The sequence below is a fragment of the Astatotilapia calliptera genome, chromosome 14 (genome assembly GCF_964374335.1).
Source record: "Astatotilapia calliptera chromosome 14, fAstCal68.1, whole genome shotgun sequence".
Lineage (NCBI taxonomy): Eukaryota > Metazoa > Chordata > Actinopteri > Cichliformes > Cichlidae > Astatotilapia > Astatotilapia calliptera.
Window position 1 is genome coordinate 817,990 of NC_137435.1, and position 23,804 is coordinate 841,793.

The 23,804-nt window shown below is 44.3% G+C and overlaps 3 protein-coding genes across 3 annotated transcripts; 2 read left to right on the forward strand and 1 right to left on the reverse strand.

Moving 5' to 3' along the window:
• The first annotated feature begins 598 nt into the window (after nucleotides 1-598).
• LOC113036490 (olfactory receptor 10J5-like) lies at nucleotides 599-1,589 on the forward strand. The gene is given in 2 exon segments (XM_026192883.2): nucleotides 599-1,342; nucleotides 1,344-1,589. Coding segments are annotated over 2 exon segments (942 nt in total). The 3' UTR covers nucleotides 1,542-1,589.
• Nucleotides 1,590-5,941: 4,352 nt separating this feature from the next.
• Nucleotides 5,942-6,877, reverse strand: LOC113036491 (olfactory receptor 10J5-like). The gene has a single exon (XM_026192884.1). It carries the CDS (start codon nucleotides 6,875-6,877, stop codon nucleotides 5,942-5,944), a length of 936 nt encoding a protein of 311 aa, XP_026048669.1.
• Nucleotides 6,878-17,803: 10,926 nt separating this feature from the next.
• Nucleotides 17,804-22,574, forward strand: LOC113036411 (uncharacterized). Its single transcript, XM_026192747.2, has 4 exons — nucleotides 17,804-18,299; nucleotides 18,539-18,619; nucleotides 19,772-19,852; nucleotides 19,933-22,574. Exons 1-4 carry the CDS (start codon nucleotides 18,056-18,058, stop codon nucleotides 20,835-20,837), a joined length of 1,311 nt encoding a protein of 436 aa, XP_026048532.1. The 5' UTR covers nucleotides 17,804-18,055; the 3' UTR covers nucleotides 20,838-22,574.
• Nucleotides 22,575-23,804: the final 1,230 nt, after the last annotated feature.

Below are 23,804 nucleotides of genomic sequence, written 5' to 3' on the forward strand. Positions count from 1 at the left end.
GGGCTCTGAGTTGTCCGGCTAACCTCCACACCACATGCCTGCTAGACATGCTAGCTGCTCCTTCCTCGCCAGACCGCCGTTACAAGTTGTTAATCTGCTGTCATCTAAAGTGGAGCAGTGTTTGCTGCAGAACTCTGAAAACACACAAGTACACATGAACTTATTATAAACAGTAAGTAAACCAAATTTTGATTGAAGTTTATAACTCTTTTAAAGGCCCACTGCCATATAGGAAACCTGTCACGACACATCTTTGTCCTGCAGGTCCTTTCAGGTTTCCTCTGACTCAGGCAGCCAATCAGGAGTTCTCATAATGAGATCAGTCTGCTGCTGTGACGTCTGCTGAGCTGAATGGTTTAAAAGAAGCAGGGCTTCAGTCTGAGGGTGTGTGTATGAGTGTGTATGATTTACATGCTGTTAGCCTGAGTTTCACACAGGAAGGATTTTATATGTTGAATATAATGTTTTTGATGTCAGTGACTGAATATGATTCATCTGCATTTAATGTGTTGTCTTGATGCTTGTGAATTGTGTTAATTAACATTCATATATGTAACAAAATTAGTGTTAAGACTGTTTGATGAACAATTAGAGCATCATGATAAACTTCACAGAGGGCTCATACTTCATCCTTGGTGCCTACTTTGATGCCGGGCCTACAAAATACTTGTTTTTCTTGCTTCTCTTGTCTTTATATTCTTTAATCATTTGTGCGAACCTCCTGCTGATTGTGGTTATCTGTGTGAACAGAAGCTTACATGAACCTATGTACATGTTTCTGTGCAGCCTGTTTGTGAATGAGCTGTATGGTAGTACAGGGCTGTTTCCGCTCCTCCTGGTTCAGATCCTCTCTGATGTTCACACTGTTTCTGCTCCTCTCTGCTTCCTGCAGATCTTCTCTTTGTACTCGTATGTCGTTGTGGAATTTTTGACCTTAGCCGTCATGTCTTATGACAGATATCTTGCCATCTGCTGTCCTCTGCAGTATAACATGCGAATGACATCCAGCACAGTTTCTGTGCTCATCGCTGTGTCGTGGATCTATGCTTTGTTGCTGGTTGCTGTGACAGTTTCTCTGAGCTCACCTCTGCAGCTGTGTGGGAACATCATCAACAAAGTGTACTGTGATAACTATGCCATTGTTAAACTGGCCTGTTCTGACACCACACTCAATAACATCTATGGACTGATCAGCACAGCATTCACAGCGTTTGTTCCTGTCACGTTAATCTTTTTCACCTACATGAGGATCCTGAAAGTCTGTTTTTCTGGATCCAAACAGACCCGACAGAAAGCCGTCAGCACCTGCACGCCTCACCTCGCTTCTCTGCTCAACTTCTCTTGCAGCGGCTTGCTTTGAAGTATTGCAGAGCAGATTTAATATGAACAATGTACCAAATGTACTGCGTATTTTGATATCACTGTACTGGCTTATGTGTCAGCCGCTCTTTAATCCTGTGCTGTACGGGCTGAAAATGTCCAAAATTCGTGACATTTGTAAAAGTTTGCTTTATTCAAAAGTTAACACAATATTGAGTTAGATTGAAAAAGAATGAAAACAATAAATGTGTCTGGCTTTATTTATTTTATTTCTTTGTGTACTTCATTACTGCCATAAATAGGGCTCGTTCATTTTTCTGTAAAGTCTGAAGTCTATATCATATAATGTTATTTCTAACTACTACATCGTTTCTCTTAGACAGCAACAAGACCTGCAAAACACTGAAAATGCTCTGCTTTTTGGACTGAGGTTGAAGCGTCTAATCGGGAGAGGGAGATAAGGTGGCAGACAGTCAGTTGTGGGTTCTGTGCTCCTTCCTCACAGAACTGAAAGCATCCTCAGCTAAAACAAAGCACAGACACTCATAGAGGCTTTAACGCCTGGCCCATCATGGCAGCACATGCTCAGGATCAGCTGCAAACTGCAGCAGCGCCACAAGTCCCCTCACAACATTTCAATACCATTACAAATTCTTAGCATTATTGCGGTTCACCTTTTTTTTCTTTTGTTTGTTTCTTTGATAATTTTTTATTTCAACATTTGTTGCCTCTTTGTCTCAGGGCAAAATTAAGAATGCAAAAGTATGAAAGGTAAATTAAACAACCCATAAAACTAAACAACAAAAAAAACAACAGTCTGCTCAGGTTGTGAATGCACATACTTCATATCATGAAAGAGGAGGTGGGCGGAGCTTATAAGTGCTGACGGACATCACAGAGTCAGAGGCTCAGACACAGCTGGCTGTCACAGCTGATCTAAGGTCAGATGTAAGACATCTTTATAGGTGAAATGCACAAATTGTTGCAGCCAGCACACCTCACTTTAGAGAACAACCTTTGTGGTTCAATGACCTTTGACCCTTATTTCACTGAGTGTAGAAATGTCTTATCTTCTGCAAAATGACAGTCAAATTGTAAATTTCAAAAACAATCTTAAAAACAATTTCTCCAGAGGAACCGGTTTACCTTCATCCAGGAGAAAGAGATGAAATGTTCAGGAATCAAACACCAGGATGATTTCATGGCTGAAAAAAACAACTTTCTCCTCAGAGCTTCTTTTGCATAAACACCCAGCAGGCCTACTGATCATTTCTATTAATATGCTTTAGCAATAACTACATTTAACTAATATACAGCTCTTCAATGCTTATTCAAGGTTTTACTTTTACTGCTGTTCATGTTATCTTAAGAGTTCAGACTGTCAGGAGCTTTTACCTGGCGTTGGCTCTCTCTGCGGAAGAGCATCACTTCCTGTTCCAACACAGTGGGGTTTTTGTGTAGTTTATCTGCGGAGCAATTTAATAAAAAAAACTTCTTATTTCATAGTAGAATCTTCACGTGCTTCATCCGAAGCACTCTCTGTGTACTCACTCGCTAATTTGTATTCGCTCACTGTGTCTTTAGATTTTGCTAGCTTAGCTTAGCTCATAACCGACTCACTAGCAGCATGGCCTCTAAAAATTCCCCGAAAAGCCTTCAGTTAATCCAAAATGCTGCAGCAAGAGTCCTGAGGGCTCCAGTATTCCTTGGAATGCTGCTGAAGATCTGCCAGAGGTGGAAGATTTTGCGGACCGGGCCCTGTGCTAGGTGTTCCCAGCTGATTCTCACTATACATGTGGGTGCTCCAAGTCTGTCCAGCGTCCTCCCTGACCACCTGATCCAATTCATCACCAGGTGGCGATCACCTCAGCCTCTCTCTTCACCCGAGTGACCAGAACATCTGACCACAGATCTGATGATATGATCATAACATCAATCATCAACCTTTGGCCTAGGATTTCCTGGTGCCACATGCACTTATCGATGCCCTTAAGTTTAAACATGGTGTTCATTATGGACTAAAACTTTGAGTTTTTGATGCCACTGAGGATGGAAAGGTAGCTGACAGAATAGAAATGCATAAGTGATGTCAGACACCAGAGACTTGGTGGAAAAACCCCCAAAACCAAACTAAACTAAATGTTAGCTTAGAACGAACCTTTTTAAGCTTCAAATCATACCAATCAATTGATGAATAACTAAATAAGGCTTAATCATTTCCAACACCCTGGAGGACAGCAGGGAGAATTGAGACGCTGAATGGTGCTTTGATGCGATCGTCATGAAGCATTTAAATCACCACCAATATCAATTAAACTGCTGATCAAAAGTTTAGGACCACACCTCCAAAAAAAACTGTAAACCCCCAAAAACAGAAATCAAAGATCCAAACATGAGCTCAGTGATGAGCTCCATCGTTATAGAAACCACCTCAGGTGGGATCTGCTTGTCATGCCAGTAGCGTTGGAAACCATCAGGACCATCAAGGTTACATTTGTTCTCATCAGAGAATAAAACTCTCTTCCACCTTTCAACGTCCCATGTTTGGTCCAAACGGTCAGTTCTGTGGCGTTCAGGGAGACGAGGCCTTTGAAGAAGTTCTTTGTTTTTGAAGCCCTACAGCCTCAGATGCCATCTGATGGTTATGGGGCTGCAGTCTGCAGCTGTAACGGCCTAAATTTGGGTCGACATATAGGGCCTTGGGGGTTGGCTCACTTACCGGTATCCAGAGAACAGTCTGTTTATTCAACCTCACTTCTGGCCCCGGTGCCCACCTCTTAATTTTAAATACATGTAGACATTGAGGGTTCCCGGGAGGGGCCATGCTGCTACCAGATGCTATTTGGCAGAGGATTGTTAGCACCACCATTTAAATGCATTTTAGAAAAGCATGCATCAACACCACATATGAGCGGGTGGAGTGAGGTATGGGGTCTTCTCACACCCCCGTTCCCTGTTCCCTGTTGGGGGCGGGGAGCCGGGGGAAGGAGTTGGCCATCTGGTTGGGGTCTGGGATGGTGGGCCTCCTTGCTGCTGCAGGACCAGGGGGCGGTCTCAACCCCAGATTAAAGAGAAACATCTCCTGGGTCTCGGGGGTGATGGTACCTGTTATAGAGTATGTACTGGGAGTGTGAGTGCGTGTACAGTGTTCATTTCTGTGTGTCTCCATGTTGGGTGAGAGCTGAGTATTTGTAGATGTGTGCATGAGAGTGGGTGTGGTGGAGGTGTGGTCCCGGGCGCGGCTGCAGGGGAGGAGTGGTGCAGTGAGCTCAACGGGGCGGTGCTGGAGACGCAGGTGAGAACAGCTGATGGCGTTTGGACTGATGATGGTTTCCTTCCCCTTTTATAGTGAGACGGGAGAGGAGCGGAGGGGAAATCAGCTGAGACTGGAGCTGTCAGACTGTGGACTATCTTAATAAATGAAAACTAGAAATAAACGTGGCATCTGGCGACAAACAAACGTGCATGTGTGTGCGTGTGTGAAGTGCATTTCACAGTGGGAATGCATGTTTATGTTTGTGTGTGTCTGTGTCAGGGTTCCTGGGTCATTGACTCAGCATTTTAGTTCATGTTCCGTTTATTTTCCACATTCATGTTTCCCGCTTCACCGTGCCAGCCCTCTGTCTCAGAGTCATTAATTCTGGTTCTACTTCCTATGTGTCAGCTTATGTTCAGCTGTGTACTCACCGGTCATCATCCTCATCAGTCAGAGTATTTAAGTCCTTCACCGTCTTGTCATTGATGTGATGTTGTCACTGCCATCGTTCCCGTGTGTGTTTCCAATTCAGCCAGCCATTCAATCATCCAGCCAGTCAGCGTTTGTTCATGTTCTGTTCATCCGCTCACTATAATAAACTTCTGTATCCTGCGCCGTGAGTCCTGCTTTTGGGTCATCTCCTCCTTGCATCCACACACGACCCCTGACAGCCTGTTAGTCTGTGTCTATATGTCAGGTTGGGTCTCAGACTCCACCTCTCTTAGAACATCTCAAACTAGATTTCATTAAATGTAACATTTAAACGTTCCATCTTACTTTAGTAAATAACTTTGATGTAAAAAGTTAAACCCAGCATTCTTGGCAGACTTTTTCTTTCAGTGTTGGAGAATCTAATTTTAAAAAATTGCTGAAATCTGCTTTTTTGAGTGTCTCAAAGAATTCAGTGACAAAAGGTCCACCATGTTGGTGTCGCTTTTACCAATTTTATCTGGACATCCTACATCAGGGGTGTCAAACTCCAGGCCTCAAGGGCCGGTGTCCTGCAGGTTTTAGATGTGTCCTTGATCCAACACGGCTGATTTAAATGGATAAATGACCTCCTCAACATGTCATGAAGTTCTCCAGAGGCCTGGTAATGAACTAATCATTTGATTCAGGTGTGTTGACCCAAGGTGAGATCTAAAACCTGCAGGACCCCGGCCCTCGAGGCCTGGAGTTCGACACCTGTGTCCTACATGAACACATGTGGAAGGTACCGTGTGGCTGCTTATGTGTTGCTGAATGATTAAAGGCTTTGCTGTCTCTTACAGTGTTTAAGTGGCTGAAGACTGAATGCAGCCTAACGGGAAACAACAGCCAGTGAAGAAATGTCTTTAAATATTCTCATTTGTTTAATTACATCTGCTACATGATCCAAACTTTCCAGTAGAGCAAACTTTTACAAATGTCATAAATTTTGGACATTTTCAGCCCGTACAGCACAGGATTAAAGAGCGGCTGACATATAAGCCAGTACAGTGATATCAAAATACGTAAAATGTTTGGTACAGTGTTCATATTAAATCTGCTCTGCAATACTTCAAAGCAAGCCCCAAAAGAGAAGTTGAGCAGAGAAGCGAGGTGAGGCGTGCAGGTGCTGACGGCTTTCTGTCGGGTCTGTTTGGATCCAGAAAAACAGACTTTCAGGATCCTCATGTAGGTGAAAAAGATTAACGTGAGAGGCAGAAAAATGGTGAATGCTGTGCTGATCAGTCCATAGATGTTATTGAGTGTGGTGTCAGAACAGGCCAGTTTAACAATGGCATAGTTATCACAGTACACTTTGTTGATGATGTTCCCACACAGCTGCAGAGGTGAGCTCAGAGAAACTGTCACAGCAACCAGCAACAAAGCATAGATCCACGACACAGCGATGAGCACAGAAACCGTGCTGGATGTCATTCGCATGTTATACTGCAGAGGACAGCAGATGGCAAGATATCTGTCATAAGACATGACGGCTAAGTTATAAAACTCCACACTTCCATAAGAGTACAGACAGAAGATCTGCAGGAAGCAGAGAGGAGCAGAAACAGTGTGAACATCAGAGAGGATCTGAACCAGGAGGAGCGGAAACAGCCCTGTACTACCATACAGCTCATTCACAAACAGGCTGCACAGAAACATGTACATAGGTTCATGTAAGCTTCTGTTCACACAGATAACCACAATCAGCAGGACATTGGCGCAAATGATTAAAGAATATAAAGACAAGAGAAGCAAGAAAAACAAGTATTTTGTAGGCCCGGCATCAAAGTAGGCACCAAGGATGAAGTATGAGCCCTCTGTGAAGTTTATCATGATGCAAAGGTCCGTCACAATCAGCTTAATGAACAATACTTACACCAAATATTTTCATATAAAAACACACATGAACTGATGAGAAATGTGTAACTGCATAACAATATTTCACAGAGCAAATGAAAGGAACCTGTCAGAGTTTTTAACTGAAAACCTTCCGAAAAGTCAAAAAGCAGTGAGTGCATCAGACCAGCTTCTTTTAAAGCCTTCAGCTCAGCAGACGCCCCCAGCAGCAGAATGACATCATCCTCTGAACCTTCCACTGGCTGCTGACTGCTATGAAATGTTAACATCAGCTTTCAAACTGGCAACATAACACGGTGTGTTTCCAATGGCATTTACAATGATCCACAGGGATGGGTGCTGTTTGTGTGTGAAGTTTTCCTAGTTTAGTTAGAAGACCCAAATGCCATGCTGCAATACTACACTGCTGTGGTAGCCAACATTTCAAATGCAGGTTGTGTGGTTTGTTACTGTTACTGAAGGATACTCGCTGTAAGTGTCACAGAAATGGCTTATGTATAAAGAAGTTTAATAGATGGTTCCAGCAGTTAAAATGTTCTTGCTTGTACATTTCTGTGGACAACATTGTAAGGGTGTGTTTATCTTGTCACAAAGAACCAGTTTTGTTACACCGCTATTATCGCGAGGTTTGGGCGTGATAATATAGGCTGTGAGCCCACGTTTAATAATCACGCTAAGGAGTTCAGCGAGCTATCTGCAAAAGCCTGGTTAGTCTACCAGCTGTTCAAGAATGCACAGGACTGTAAAGTTATTGTTCTAGGACCTCCGAAGTGGCAGGTGGCCACGAGCCTTTGTGTTTTATGTTTGTAGTTTTCACGGCGTTCAATAAATGCAGCAAAGCGCCCGTCTTGAAGAAGCCGTGCCTGTGTTGTCATTTCGGAGTTATACTCGCCACACCAACACCAACCAGATGTTTAAATCTTCATATAAATGAGTAACAGTAGGTGGACATTAGGTAAGGCTGCACTTTTTGCAGCGATCTCGTATAGAAAACTATTCGCGCGTATATAAAACAGGTCCGCGGCTCCGAACCGTAGTAAAGGGACCTCTGGCTGATACGTCAGGTTTGTGTCGGGCTCGTAGCTGAAAACTAGCTTTACTTTGTTGTGTGGGTCAACTTTGCTAGAGACAGAGAGAGGCGTTGAAAGGCTCCAACGGAGCTTATTGTTTCAGAGGAAACACGAACACAGCGTACAGTCGAGTCTTAATAGCTTACTTACAGCTGGGCTCGTCAGGCTCTCTTCTTGGCTGCAGTGGTTATTATTATATTTACATGCTTCCAGCTCCCGTTTCTGCTCGATGACAACTCGTACACAGACACTCGCTCACAGACACTTAACGTGTATGGCAGTCCATTCTCCCTGCAGCACGGACTACACTGCCCATGAGGCTACATTGTTTAGGGCGATGCCTGTAACACTCTGCTATTACCTTCATATTAAATAACATTAACTAGTAATGACTTCATCAGCTACTCTTAGTACCATTGATGTTAAGTTAGACTCTTTTTCTCCAGTTGATCTTTCTGAGTTAACTTCAATAATTACTTCCTCCAAACCATCAACGTGTCTTTTAGACCCCATTCCTACAAAACTGCTCAAAGAAGTCCTGCCATTAATTAATGCTTCGATCTTAAATATGATCAACCTATCTCTAATGATCGGCTATGTACCACAGGCCTTCACGCTGGCTGTAGTTAAACCTTTACTCAAAAAGCATCTCTAGACCCAGCAGTCTTAGCTAATTATAGGCCAATCTCCAACCTTCCTTTATATCAAACATCCTTGAAAGAGTAGTTGTCAAACAGCTAACAGATCATCTGCAGAGGTTTATTTGAAGAGTTTCAGTCAGGTTTCAGAGCTCAGCACAGCACAGAAACAGCTTTAGTGAAGGTTACAAATGATCTTCTTATGGCCTCTGACAGTGGACTCATCTCTGTGCTTGTCCTGCTAGACCTCAGTGCAGCGTTCGATACTGTCGACCATAATATCCCATTAGAGCGATTAGAACATGCTGTAGGTATTACAGGTACTGCACTGCAGTGGTTTGTATCATATCTATCTAATAGACTCCAGTTTGTGCATGTAAATGGAGAGTCCTCTTCACACACTGAGGTTAATTATGGAGTTCCACAGGGTTCAGTGCTAGGACCACTTCTGTTTACATTATACATGCTTCCCTTAGGCAGCATCATTAGAAGACATAGCATACATTTACACTGCTATGCAGATGACACCCAGCTCTATCTGTCCATGAAGCCAGATAACACACACCAATGAGTTAAACTGCAGGAATGTCTTAAAGACATAAAGACCTGGATGGCCGCTAACTTTCTGCTTCTTAATTCAGATCAAACTGAGGTTATTGTACTCGGCCCTGAAAAGCTTAGAAATATGGTATCTAAGCAGATTCTTACTCTGGATGGCATTACCTTGGCCTCCAGTAACACTGTGAGGAACCTTGGAGTCATTTTTGACCAGGACATGTCCTTCAACGCACATATTAAACAAATATGTAAGACTGCTTTCTTCCATTTGTGCAACATCTCTAAAGTTAGAAATATCCTGTCTCAGAGTGACGCTGAAAAACTAGTTCATGCATTTATTACTTCCAGGCTGGACGACTGTAATTCATTATTATCAGGAAGTCCTAAAAACTCCCTGAAAAGCCTTCAGCTGATCCAAAATGCTGCAGCAAGAGTCCTGACAGGGACTAGAAAGAGAGAGCAGATTTCTCCTGTTTTGGCTTCCTGTTAAATCCAGAATTCAAAATCCTGCTCCTCACATACAAGGTCTTAAATAATCAGGCCCCATCTTATCTTAATGACCTTGTAGTACCATATCACCCTATTAGAGCACTTCGCTCTCGCTCTGCAGGCCTACTTGTGTTAGGATGCCTGGGTTGTTGACCGAGGGTTTTGAGTTTATTATATTATTTGTCATTTCTAGTCTTCGGTTTCTTTGTTAGAGTTCTGTCTTATGGTTTACGTCTCTGTTCCCTCTGTTGCAGTGCCTGTGAGTCTGTGTCTTTAAGTTCAGTCTGTGTTATGTTTCCTGTTTTACTTTGGAGGTGCATGTCTTATGTTAATGTATCTTCCCATGTTTCGTTAGGCCTGATTTGCCCCAGCTGTGTTTCCCTCCTGTTGCCCGTTCCCTGATTGCTCCTCTGTGTATTTAAGCCCTGTGTTTCAGTTTGTCTATGTTGTGATCTACCCTTATCTTGCTGTGTGTTTTGTTTGCGTAGGTTTACCTTGGAGTCTTAGTCTTGCTGCCCTTATGCTGTGTGGATCTCACTGTGAGTTTAGTTTAGTTTAGTTTGCTTTTGTATAACTTTCCCCTGCCAGCAAATAAAGCTGAGTTCTTTGTGTTTAAACGTGCCTAATTTTGGGTTCAACTCCTGTCTGCCACACAGCGATTCATGACAGAACGATGCGACCAGAACATGGACCCTGCAGACTCTTCAGCCTTTGAGTTTAACGCTGAGATGGATCAGATGATTAAGCTTCTTGACCGCATTGCCCAGGCCAAGGATTTGAGAACAATGGCGGTTGGGCTAAGCGCAGTAGACGCTGTCATTCGGAGCAACCCTCGGCTAAATCTGTTTTCTACAGACACTGTGCTGGGCAGCTCCATAGCTGCCTGGAGGGAGCAAGTCAGGGCTGGCGAGCTTGCTCTCTCTATTTCCACCTCCACTTCTTTACCGCTGCCCCAGGACAACACACACTCTCCACCTGCCTCAACGCTGTCACAGACTTCGTCTCCTTCCTCCCGTCAGTCGGGACCTTGTTCGCCTGTCCGTTCACCTGCCTTTTTCCTGGCGGCTATGTGGTCGGAGGAGGAGGTGGTCTCCATTTCTCCACCGGTTCCCTCTTCCAGAAGGAAATGTCGCCCTTGCCATCGCCACTCCTCTCCCCAGTCCTCTGTTCTGCAACCTGGTCCCGCTGGAGGGTCCGAGGGGCCCGTCCGGCCTTCATCTGTTGTTCCCGCTGGGGGTTCTGGAGAACCGCACCAGCCTTTGTTTGCCTTCCGAGGGGCCCGTCCAGCAACCTGCCTCCGCTGCAGAATCCGGGTTCCTTCCATAGCCATCATTCGTAGATAAGGACTAGCATTATCTAGTATCCACCCTCGACACAATTATTCGAGACCACTCTCTAAGTCGACTCACGGTTCTGACTGCTTCTAAATGGCTTATCATCTCCGATGAAGTTCAGTGGCCTCGCACTCTGCTCTCGGACGATTTGTGGGGTTATTATTATAGAAGATTATTTTCCCCTAATCAGTCTTTTAATTCATCAACTCCCCCCAAGCTGCTGCTGTCACCGGGGCCCCTGGAACACACAGGTCAGAACCAGCAGGCGCACGGGCCTCTGGCAAACACAAAGCAGACTGCAGCTGCACTGAGCAGTGACTCAGCTCAGGCAGCGACAGTCCGGTGCAGTCCTCAGCTGGCTTCTTAACCTCCAGGGGTCCAGAGTCCGCTGGGGGCTGGAACCCAGCCTCTGGGGAGGCCCTGGAGCAAGTAACAGTCTCTAAACTAGCCAGCTGTTGAGGAAGGATTGCATTTTTAACGTGTTTGTCTCTCTGCAAATAATACGTACTAGAAAAAGAGTCAAAAATGGGAGGCACGGACGCAGCCTCCCGTACAGAGGGAGTCTGTGAAGACGGAGACGGCATGGATGACTGGGCTAGCGGAGATACCGGAGTCCGAGTTGCTTGCAGCTGTGCAGCTAAACGAGGTAAAGGCAGCTCAGCAGGAGAATGAACAGGCAACAAACAGTTCTCCTTGTCGTCTGCTGCACCAAACAAAGCCCCTGGATAAACTGTTCCACAGTCCAAGACAGAAAAAGGGTCCTTCTCACTCACCACGACCGGCAGTTCTGAAGTTCCAATATCCGGCTGTGGGGTGACGCGCCGACGGCGCGATCGTCGCTTCCTCCCGGGCAACACCTCTGGCGGGCCGGGCAACACCTCCGGCGGGCCGGGCAACACCTCCGGCAGGAGAAGCTGACGTGACTGTTCCGGGGCGGCCGTAATCCGCTGCTGCTGGACAAAGTCTGTGGATTCCCGAGCTTGCACCACCCCCCGGGCTTTACGCAGGTTGCAAATTAAGCCTGAAACTCCCTTAAGCTGGCAGAGGTAGGGATTTTCTTCCAGGATTGCTTCGATGGCTTTTAACCCCACCACTTGTGCCCTTGCGTTGGTGGTGTGGGTTACCCAGTCCATCAGGCGTCGGATGCGTGCGAGGTCGCTCTCTCCAGACAAAGCTGCTGGGTCCATGTTTGGTCGGCTCGTACTGTCACGGCTGGCGGAGTGAGCCGTGTGGTGTGGAGGAAAGGGAGGACCCAAAATGCAGCAGTGACTGATGATACGAGTGATGTTTATTTACAAAGTGACAATGGCAGAAACAGGCAGTGAGGCATGACAAAACAACTGAAGAAACCTAAACTGGGAGAACTAAATGACAAACCTGAGACCATACAAAAGGGGTGCGGGGCAGAGAGACGCAGAGACAGGAACACCATAGAACGCAGAGCTACATGGATGAACACAGACAAGCCGACAACGAACACAGACCGACACCCACTAAATATACACACACAAGGTAATCAGGTAATCACACACAGGAGGGAAGAACAGCTGAACCTAATACACCTGGGGACCGGAGGACACAAGCTGAACACAATAACAACAGACACAGACCTTCAGAACAGAACAGGAAATCCAGAACACGAGCCTTCAAAATAAAACAGGAAACAGACTGATGTACAACACAACACGGGGACATGAACAGAGCACCAAGGACAGACACAGGTAGGGCTGACAATACACCAAACTTCAGGTTAACCCTAACTAATACAGATCAGAAAAAACGCAAAACGCTGGGTCAACGACCCAGGACCATGACAGACAGAGTGCAAGCACATAAAAATGATACCAATAGATTCAAGATGAATTTTAAAACAGATGAAGAGAAGTATTTCTTACAGATTCTTAACAAGTTGATTCTTACACTCATGCGCCTTAACGGTAATATTATTAATATAATTACAGTTCCATACTTAGATTGCCATAGATTAGATATAACAGACACACAAACAAATGTGAATATTGCATCATCATTATCATCACAGTCATGGAGTTGTTTGCTGGTAAAATCCTCAGGTCTTCATTACACCTCGTATTAAAGTATACAATAGGTACATGTGTTTTAGTATCAGTTTTCAGGCCCCTCTTCTGTGGAACCAGCTTCCAGTTTGGATTCAGGAGACAGACACTATCTCTACTTTCAAGATTAGGCTTCAAACTTTCCTTTTTGCTAAAGCATATAGTTAGGGCTGGACCAGGTGACCCTGAATCCTCCCTTAGTTATGCTGCAATAGACGTAGGCTGCCGGGGATTCCCATGATGCACTGGGTGTTTCTTCTTCACTCACTATGTGTTAACAGACCTCTCTGCACTGAATCATATCTGTTATTAACCTCTGTCTCTCTTCCACAGCATGTCTTTATCCTGTCTTCCTTCTCTCACCCCAACCAGTCACAGCAGATGGCCCCGCCCCTCCCTGAGCCTGGTTCTGCTGGAGGTTTCTTCCTGTTAAAAGGGAGTTTTTCCTTCCCACTGTCGCATACACACACACAGACAAACAAATTGAGTTCATGCCTCAATGTGTATATTATTTTCTGTTTCTTAGCATGTGGCTAAAGTGCAACACTAAGTGGATCAGCAGTGAGCTGGTGGATGTTCAGAGTTGGTGTCCACATAAATATGGACAACACATTCTACAACATCAGGAAAAAGCTGGAGCAGTGTTTCAGAAAGTCTGTATGAAGTTTGCAGGGTGTGTCTTCATGGATGGGTCCTCTGAGGGGGGTCATTACCGTCCTCAGCCCTCTGAGACCAGAGCTGAGGTCCGCTCCGGCTGATTGGTCTCTCTGGTCAAAAGCACTCACAGATAGTTGCATCAGAGGGAGTTGGAGGAAACTGTGGCTAATGAGGAGACACCTCAGGGACAGAAATGTTTACATGCACAGGTGACCTTTAATCTACCTGTTACAGTGATGATGTAACTCTTACAGCATCAGCAGGTTTACTTCAACAGAAAAGTTCTCTCACTTTGTTCAAAGTCTTAAATTCATCTTTTGTGGAAATAACTAAAAGTCAACTCTCGGTCCAAGACGGCACTGATCCCAGCGCCACGTTAGCTTCCTGTAACATGTTTCACGTTAGTGTCAGAGAAGTGTTAGCCAGAAAAACCTAAAGCTGACGCAGCAGGCAGTGTTTGTGTTCATATATCAGATGTTTTATTCATGTGGAATCAGAGTGACTCTTCAAAGTTCTTGTAGCCATGGAGACCGTGGTTTCTGCTGGTCACTGAGTAATTCGGTGTGACAGCAGCTTGCTGCACAATGCTTTCAGGCCACACCACCATCGCTTCCTTTCTTCTGGCTGTGGTCACGGTGCGTCAGCTGATGCTGCAGCGAGCATTAATGCAGTAACTTTACTGAAAGTTCAGCTTTTCACTGATAGGTGGAAGAAGATGTAAGAAAGAGTGGAGGTTAAGGTTTTCTGAGGTTAAGGCTATTAAAATGTAATATTCTGATTCATTTTAAAGATTTTCTTTTTTGGATCCAAACTTTATCCACGTTCTGTTTGACGCTGGTGCGTTTAACATTTTTTTCTTATTATGCCTTCCCTGTCCAGCACTGTAGCAATCAAAACTGTTGTCTGAAGGCCAAGAAAAATGCCCAACAGGTTTACTTTCCCAAGTGGACCTTTTCCTATACTTGATTGTCATAGTTGATTCACTCTTTATTATTTATTTTTATTTTATTATTACAATCAGAAAGAATAAACTAGAGGAGAAGAGGGACAAAGAGAAAAGACACTGAAAATCTTATTCACCACCTGCTGAGAAAAAAACACAAGCAAAAAGCAGAGTAGGGAAACTACAACAACTAGCATAAGCACAGGTAACAGCAAATAATAAATACTGAATCGTACTGAGCAGCACACAAGACTGACAATGCATGATATGTTTGGAGGCAGCAGCCAGCCAAGAGAGTGTGTGTCTGTGAATACCTTTTTGTCCACCTGTGTGTGTGAGAGCGCTTGTATCCATAAGGTTTCTCCATGTAAATGTCTAATAGTAGATCGGTAGGTGTGGGGAGTCATAGCCCTGCCCCCAGGGACATGAAGCAGGCATGGAAGAGATCCAGGCCCCAGACATCTAGAGGCCGTCCAGAGTGCGGGAGCCCACGGAGGACCACCAGAGCGCCAGCAAAGCCACCCTCCTTGAAAGAGCTGTGAACAGTTCCAGATGAGGGGTCACCCAGCAGCCACGGCGCAGAAGCCACGGGGGGCTGCTGGGTGAAATGCCCGCAGGCTCTGCCTGCAGCCAGCTGTGCCAGAGAGGACTGAGCCCCAGGCCCTGAAGGGGCCCGACCGAGTCACAGGCGCCAGGCCCCTCCAAGCAGCCACCAGGAATGAGCTGTTACATACCTGAGGGCCCAGCACCGGACACCAAAAACCACCAACGCACCGACGCCTGAGGACATCAGCCACTGGCAGGGAGTGTGATGGGGGGAGATAGGCTTCCACACTTTGGAGGGCCGGAGATGTTCACAGAGAGGTGGAGTCTAAGACAAAAACATAACATATAAACACAGACATAAACGCGCATTCCCACCCTCATGCACACATATACAAGCAAAGAAGCCAGCATCCCGGATCCAGACCAGATGGCCAACTACTCCTCCCAGCCCCCTGCCCCCGATGGCGAACAGAGAACGGAGTTATGAAGACCCCATACCTCTCTCTGCCTGTTCATATGTGGTCTTGCTGCGTGCTGCATTTAAAACAGGTGGCCTCTCCTGCACCTCAGTGACATGCCTGCACTCCAAGGTCCTGCATGCCTGGGGGGTTTGATGGAGTGGGAAGAGGGAGGCAGTTGGGGGCAGTTTAATAACACACTTTAATAAATGACAGTTTTAACCTAATTAAAAAACAAATACGTTGATTTATTGAAATAAGTAAACCAGTTAAAGAAAAACAGGAAAATGTAAGATAATAACAAAAAAAATCACATGTAGTGAATAAATCTACAGGCTAACACGTGATAAATCAAGTTTGTTTATAAATAATCTGTATTTACAACAACAACGTGGATTTTTAAAATAAAAAATGTTTTAATCATGTAAATTTCCTGCACCTGTCACAGACGTCCACATGACGATCCAGTCAAAGCTGCCCAAGATGTTGAACTTCATGTTGTGTCACGGTTGGACATCTAAAATTTGGACGTCGTACAGATCTCCTGAACTGGTCATGTACCGAACACGATGGTCTGCACGTTTATCCGCCGTCTAGTGTTTGGTGGGGGGAGGAACTTCTCTGTGGACGGCGCCGTCTGCAGTTCTTCTTTCTCTGCTTTTCTGCTTCTTGGACTACCTGCCTCCTTCAGGGTTTCACTCATTGCTCCACAATTCGTGGCAGCAGTTCCTAAAGTTGCTCTAGCTGATTATACCTCTGATACCTGAAAACTAAAACTTCTAACAGTCATGTTTCTGTATTGTATAATGTGCCTTTCATGGCATCAAGGAGGTTTGTAACGTATAGATCTTGTATGTTGTTATCTCCTTCGTATAAAACGTCTTATTGCCCATAAAAGAGGAAGTTCACTCAGGCCCTAAAACTTCTCCTTTTTCTGAGGTCATATTATAATGATTGACAGTGTTATGTTATAAGGCCTGTGCCAGTAAAACAGCAGGAAGCACAGATACAGGCCTTTGCCATCGGGAGGGATCGATTTCCACCCATGTAGCCTTTTTTTCTTTGTCCTTGCATGTGAAGCTGGGAGTTTTGGGGAGTCCAGTCCTGAAACTGAGCCATCACGTCGTGGGTGTATCACCCGCTCTGCTGTATAGTTGACCCACATCCTGATTCCCAGGGTGCGGCTTTAATGAGGTCCCACCTATGGAGCGTTTGTTTGTGCGGGATCCGATGACGACCTTCAGTCAACCTGCTGGATCGTACATCAGAGGATTATAGTTACACCTGGGCCTATCAGGGCCTCCTCCACTCACCTGAGCAGCTTTCTTTTTTGGCTTTAACTGACTTATTCTGATTTTGTTCTCATGTTGTGTTTTATTTAAATGATATTTCTCCTTCGTGTTGTTGGTTTGATGTTTCAGTAACAACCTGTAAAAACTGTACTTGTAACCGCACACGCTGCGGAGACCGTCGTGCACCACTGAGGAAGAGGAGGAGGAGGAGGAGGAGATGAGGGTCTGACATCATTCTGCTGATCACAAACAGCTGCAAACTGTAAGTGTGTGTGTGTGTGTGTGTGTGTGTGTGTGTGTGTGTGTGTGTGTGTGTGTGTGTCTGCCCTGTCATCTGACACCTGTGAGGCTGCAATGAGGTCACATTTTCAGTACAGTCAAAAACATGAAATGCAGACTAACACACACACACACACGTGGGTGGGGCACCGGGTGGGCGTGGTCCAGGTGTTTTATTAGCTGCTGTGAGAGGTGAACTCAGAGAAAAGGCAGAAGGCGAGAAACACGACAAGGTGAGTTTCTTTAAAACCTTTAAACCAGGAAAAAACGAGTAACTATTTTTACTAATTTGTATAAAATGCATTTTCAAACACTAGACGACAAACACAGGACACCAAAGCATGTTTGTAACATTTCAAAACGAATTAATGACACAAAACCAGACTTAACTAAATAATATTTAACACAAAAACAGTTTACTGTACTTAAATATAGACATAATATAATTTGATAACACGGACAGATTTTAGGCAGATCGTACTGAATAAAACCCTCTTTGAACAGATTTGAAAAGACAGAAAGTTTCCAGAAGATAAAATCTTATTTTAAAAGTGACCCGAGGACTCCAGGGCACTGTTTTTTCAAATAAAAATGAAGATGTATTCTTTATTTTCGTGGCAAATGTACAAGCCCTCATCGGTGAGTTAACCAGAGTTCATGGAAGCTCCTGACCTCCGTCGCTGGCTGACCGTCCTTTAACTCCCCGATGAAATGCTCACATCCTTCCAGGAAACTCTAACACAGCTTCAGAGCCCTGCACAAACTGACATCAGCAGCAGGAGGAAGTTCAAGCATCTCCTTTTTCTCTGCAGACCATGGTGACCTTTCTTCTTCATGCCCTGCTGGCGGTGATGTTCCTTCCGGTTGTCATGTTAACAAATGGGACCCAGTCCCCTGTCCTCACCTTTGACCCAGCAGCTGTCAGTGACCAGGATGCTTATTGCCAGATGCTCCTTCAGTCCAGCGTCCCCGAGCAGCAGATCCCCTGGTTTTGTGTCTGCACTCGGTGCCAGAACACCAGAGGGCCCAAAGGAAACCGCGGAGACGAAGGGCTGCCAGGTAACCTGGATCTATATCATGACATTACAGACCACACAGAACATTTTTACATTATTTTATTTCCATCAGACCGAAAATAAATAAAGAAAAACATGATGAATATGAGAAGCTTACAGATTGTGTATCAGTCTGCACACATGCTTAAATTAACATGATTTACCTCGGCCTCTGTTGGACAGTGAATGAACTGCAGCTATTGTTGCTTTGTCGGTTAATCAGTCTGTTGCTCTCCCCGTCAGGTATTCCTGGTAGTGCTGGGGAAAGAGGCATGTCTGGGTTCAGAGGTCCTCCAGGTTTCGTGGGCAGCCAAGGAGCCAAAGGTTACTGATGGGGAATGCTGTGAAGCAGGCTCAGTAGTCCCAATATTTCCATTTTTCCTTCTTTAAGAGTCTCTGTCAGGTAGAAAAAAACTAATTTTGCAAGATGTGGCTCACTGATTGGACACTGATTCTTTTCACCAAAGCAATCTTTGTACCTGGCCAAGCATCTCATTCCTATGATTGGAAATCTAAATGGGATTTAAAAAAACATTTTATGTGAAGGAATGTCAAACTACTTTACACTGTGAGCCACAAACAGGACGATTTGAATTTCAGAATCAGAATCCCTCACGAAATTATGTTTCAGTGCTCCCGAGAAGAGAAGCTTTCCTTTGTCTCAGTTTAGAGAAGTTTAACTCCACATTTAATCTGTAATTTATGTTAATTTTCTTAATATGGGAACAATAAGTTTAATTTAAACTGTATGTGTCCGTTTTTCTACAGGACAAAGACGTGGCCATAGTAAATGACTGTTAGCACGACTGTTTGGGCTTAAATTATAATAAATAAATGTTCCAGAAAGAGTTCTGATAGCTCATTCTCCACACTGTCCTGTTATTATATAAATAATAATTTCTCTAGTAGATCATGAAAAATCAGGAACTCTTCTGTCATTTAATTGTTTATCTATTACGTTGTATCACCTGAACAGCCATTATTATTATTATTATTTACTTTATTTTAATCTATTTGAACAGTTTTTCCCAAAATACCTACAGCCAATCAAAAACACCACTTCAAATTTGAATCTTTTATAGCATTTACCACGAGAGCAAAAAGAAACACAAATTCCTGGTTTAGCTCTTAAATATTCCTGCATGCTGACTGTGTTAGTCGCCCCGAAAGCTGCTGTGAGAGGCTGAAGTTAAATTATTGGATGATAGATGATCAGTTCCTGTTACGAGCAGTGGAAACTATAAAAGGTTTGAAGCTGCTCCTGTTTCTGCATCATTGACTGTCTTCTCTTTATGAACTTGTCTGAAAAATTCTTCATTTAACCACTAGGGGCCGCTGTAGTAAAAAGAAATGTGTGTTATCTTCTTAGTGCCCTAAACTGCTTGGACTCTACTTGTGATTTTCTGTTTTGCTATAACTAAATGTTTACCATGGTGTGAGTCACCTGACTTCATCTGTTTTGTGTTCAAACTTTAGGACAAAAAGGCCATGATGGGGATAAGGGCGACTGGGGACCTCAGGGGCCTGCAGGACTCAGAGGACTGCAGGGCTTCAAAGGTGAGTGATGAGGCAGTCATCGGGTGCTTCACCCATCGAGCCTCAGAACACCTCCTTATCCTATTTTTCTTGGTCTGCAGGTGAAAAAGGGGAGCAAGGTTTTGTGGGTCTTCAGGGGGATCCGGGTCCTAGAGGAGATGATGGTGTCTGTCCTGATAATTGCAAGTCCATCCCTGGAACTCAGGGACCAACTGGTTTGATAGGCCCTGCAGGATCCAGAGGTCTACCTGGCACCCCGGGGATGCCGGGTCCCAAAGGTGTCATGGGTGAGATGGGAGAGTTTGGGCCCCCTGGTGTTCCTGGCTCTGTGGGTGAGAAAGGAGAGCTGGGGCCACAGGGGGAGTGCAGATGTATAGATGGAGCCGATGGACATAAAGGCGAAAAAGGAGATACAGGAGTCAAAGGTGATGTGGGACCAATGGGCACCGTGGGCCAAAGAGGGCCCCAGGGGATAAAGGGAGACATGGGGCACATAGGGATGATGGGTCCTCCAGGTCCCTGCATGCCCGCCATCCAGTCGGCCTTTGCTGCAGGCCTGACGACCAGCTTTCCCTCACCTAACACCCCCGTGGTTTTCTCCTATGTTTTCTACAATATCCAGCAGAATTACAACCCCAGCACCGGCATCTACATCGCCCCCATCAATGGCACCTATGTCTTCAGCTATCACGTCACCGTCTTTGACAAAGTCCTGAAAATCGGCCTCTTTCGTAACTTCATGCCAGTTATTAAAACCACAGAGGCCAGCCAGTTAGCGACCACCTCACAGTCAGTTGTCCTTCACCTGCTGAGGGGAGATTGGGTGTGGATTCAGGTGAAGGATATGGTAACCAACGGCATGTATGTCAGCAATGAGGCCAGCAGTGTTTTCTCTGGCTTCTTGCTGCACCCAGATTCATGTGATTTGGCTTTACTCAGATCCCCCATGCCCCTCAAGAAGGTTCCCGATGATGGATACACCTGGGGCGGCACCCCCCAACCCTGATCAAGTTCCACTCATGTTACACAAGGCAAAAATATTTCCCACCAATCAGACCGACACAAACATAGTGTAACCACAGACGACGTGCTTGAACATCAAATGCTCCGTCAGGTTTTTGCACTTTGTGAACCATCCTTTAGCAACCTTATGTTTTAGACCAATAGGGTGACTTGTGGTGTTGTGGTCTCATTAATTTTGGAGCTTTTCTGTTTTCTTTGTATTTCTAGAAATTACAGATGGTATCTGATGGTGAAGCTTCTCTCCGAGCCTCTGCTGTAATAACATCCTGTATTGTTGGCGTGTCCTCGTTTCCTCCATGGTTTCAGTAGCGCTGGAGTATTTATCTCCCCTCTTATCTCTCTGTCTTTGTCTGTAAACTGGTGTGAGCTCCAAACTCTGAGATTTACAGGCAACGAGTTACCTGATGATCCCCTGACACCGACCCAACTGGGCAGGGTCTCCCAAAACAGCTCCGCTCTGCTCCAGACAATAAAACCGAGACAACACGAATCTCTGTCGCGCCCTGATGACTCAGCCAGAGCTGTTCTCTGTTTTCCAACAGGTCATGCATCAGAAACATCAGCTCTGAAGCATCTTCACATGCAAAGATTTCTGTGAGACGCACTGCTCATTAACAGCTCAGGATCTTAAAATTCCCAGAGGAAAAAACTTGTATTTTAATATTGGAACACTTGCATTGCAGGATGATTGACTTAAAACTTGAAGATGTTAAAGTGAAAGCTAAGGGGATTTGGGAGCTCATGTTGCTGTCTTCAGATAACATTACACAGTTTCTCTCTCAGAGTTTATTGATCAGTGCTAACTGGCGTTGAGTCTTTTAAAAGAAAAGCTTGTATCGCTGTGTGTTATTAGGTCCAGGTGTTGGTGTCATCAGGTTCCTCACACAAAGCTAAGAATAAATAAACTGGGAGCTCAATATATAAAACACAGTTTATTTAATAAATACATTAATTTCAGAACATACATGTAAAAAAGAACATACATGCATCCAAACCCAACAGGAAATCAGCCATTTTGAATTCCATTTTGGCATCTTTGCTAATAAAGTTTTCTTAATTGAACTTTTATTTAACAGGAAGTCAATTAAAATTTAAATATTTCTCTGCATATTTCTGTCCATCAAGATACATTTTAACAAACTCCTGCTTGAGTTGTAACAGATCAGTTTTCAGAAGACTATGAAGAGTCTGATGTGCCGACCTCTTCATGCTGTGATGGAGGTGTGTCATGGGAACTGTGGCAAATTTTGATATTTAGATATGAAATTTTAAGTTGCTGTGTATAATAAATTGTTCAGTTGACCCCATTGCATGCGAGTCCCAGCCTGAGCACAGCTACCCGCCAGTATTCAGTTACAGTCACAGTGCCACCTAGTGGCAACAGGGTCATTGCCATATCATCCAGTGTATGTAGCAGCCAATGAGCCCCAACCCTGCCTACAGGAAGTGCCTGAAACACATGCAGCATGCTGACGGTCACTGCAGCTGTAACGTTTCGCTGTTCTTTTCATCTCTATTCAAACAAAACAGTTTCAAGAGCTTCATTCTTGTGGTCCACATTAGAAAATAAATCATTAGCAGGTGGGGTGATTCTAGTTCACGCTGAAATAAAAATCAAATATTAGAGATGTTGTGGGTTTTGGTTTGTGATTGTCCTCTGTATGAATACTTGTGTGTTGTTAAATTTAAAAATCCTCTATTAAAATAAGAAAGAAAGGAATCTGTCATTTCATGTCTGAATGAAAACTAACTGCACATTCAACAAGAACAATGTCAGATGTCAGAGCTGGACTCCAGATGAGTCCACTCGAGCTGTCTGTTGTGTCTCTACAAAGTAAACCTCGACTAAAATTAATTCACATTCACGAAGAAACAGTGTCTGAAGGCTGAGCACATGTTAAGCATGTGTGATGCTTCAGCTGGCTGCCTGCCTCAGTAAGAAAGTTGCTTGTATTTTTCCACCAACAACACGTTGGTTCAGGCTTCATTCATTTCTGTTCAACATCGACTGCCAGGGTTGGCATTGTTGGCTGCACAGCAGTGTTTAATTTTCAACAGATTATGTTCGTCTGTGATGATGCGACTCTGACACAGTGACAATCAGTGATGGGAATAACAGCGTTACTAACGGCGTTGCTTTTTTCAGTAACGAGTAATCTAACTAATTTCTATTTCTATCATTACAACCCCGTTACCGTTACTAACAAGAAAATGCGGTCGCGTTACTATTTTTCAACAAACAGGCGGTTGAAGCTGTCTTCAGCTTACCGCAGGTTATATTAGTTGCACGGAAGTAGCTGTAAGTAATCTGGGCGCTACAGCGGCAATCACTTTCTGGCTGACAATCACTTTTTGGCACAACACCTGGAGCTCAGGGGGCAAAACAATAGCACCAGTGCTGCTGTTTGACTGAGGAAGAATAAAGTAGCCGTGGTAAGGCAAGGCAAATTTATTTGTATAGCACAATTCAACAACAAGGTGATTCAAAGTGCTTTACAGAGACATTAGAAACAAAAACAATTAAAAAGCAGGATTTAAAATTGATTAAAACAAACAAACAAACAAACAAACAAACAAACAAATTAACAAACAAACAAACAAACAAACAAACAAACAAATTAACAAATAAACAAACAAACAAACAAACAAAACAGTATATAAAATCAAAACAGATAAAATCAGAACAGTAGATAAAATCAGTAGTTAATGTAAGTTTTGAAATTTAAGCTTAAAAGTGTGGATTTGGGGGGGCGCTAGCGAGCCGGCAATGGAGTAGGACGTGTTTCCGAAGGCTCCCGCTGACCGAATTTCAGAAATAGTTTTTTTTTTTCAACCTACGAAGCCTCATTTTATAACACAGGGGAAGCTAACAGTTTTATACACTGTATTAAAGCTTCATTCGAGACAAAATGGCATCTAACCTAAGGAAATACAAGTACACCGGAGGAAC

Excerpts from the sequence above, each read along its gene's own strand:
- LOC113036491 (XM_026192884.1), bottom strand. The coding sequence starts at position 6,877 with ATGATAAACTTCACAGAGGGCTCATACTTCATCCTTGGTGCCTACTTT.
- LOC113036411 (XM_026192747.2), top strand. The coding sequence starts at position 18,056 with ATGGTGACCTTTCTTCTTCATGCCCTGCTGGCGGTGATGTTCCTTCCG. Across the intron at positions 18,300-18,538 it reads CGGAGACGAAGGGCTGCCAG|GTATTCCTGGTAGTGCTGGG; the intron begins GTAACCTGGATC and ends TCTCCCCGTCAG. Across the intron at positions 19,853-19,932 it reads AGGACTGCAGGGCTTCAAAG|GTGAAAAAGGGGAGCAAGGT; the intron begins GTGAGTGATGAG and ends CTTGGTCTGCAG.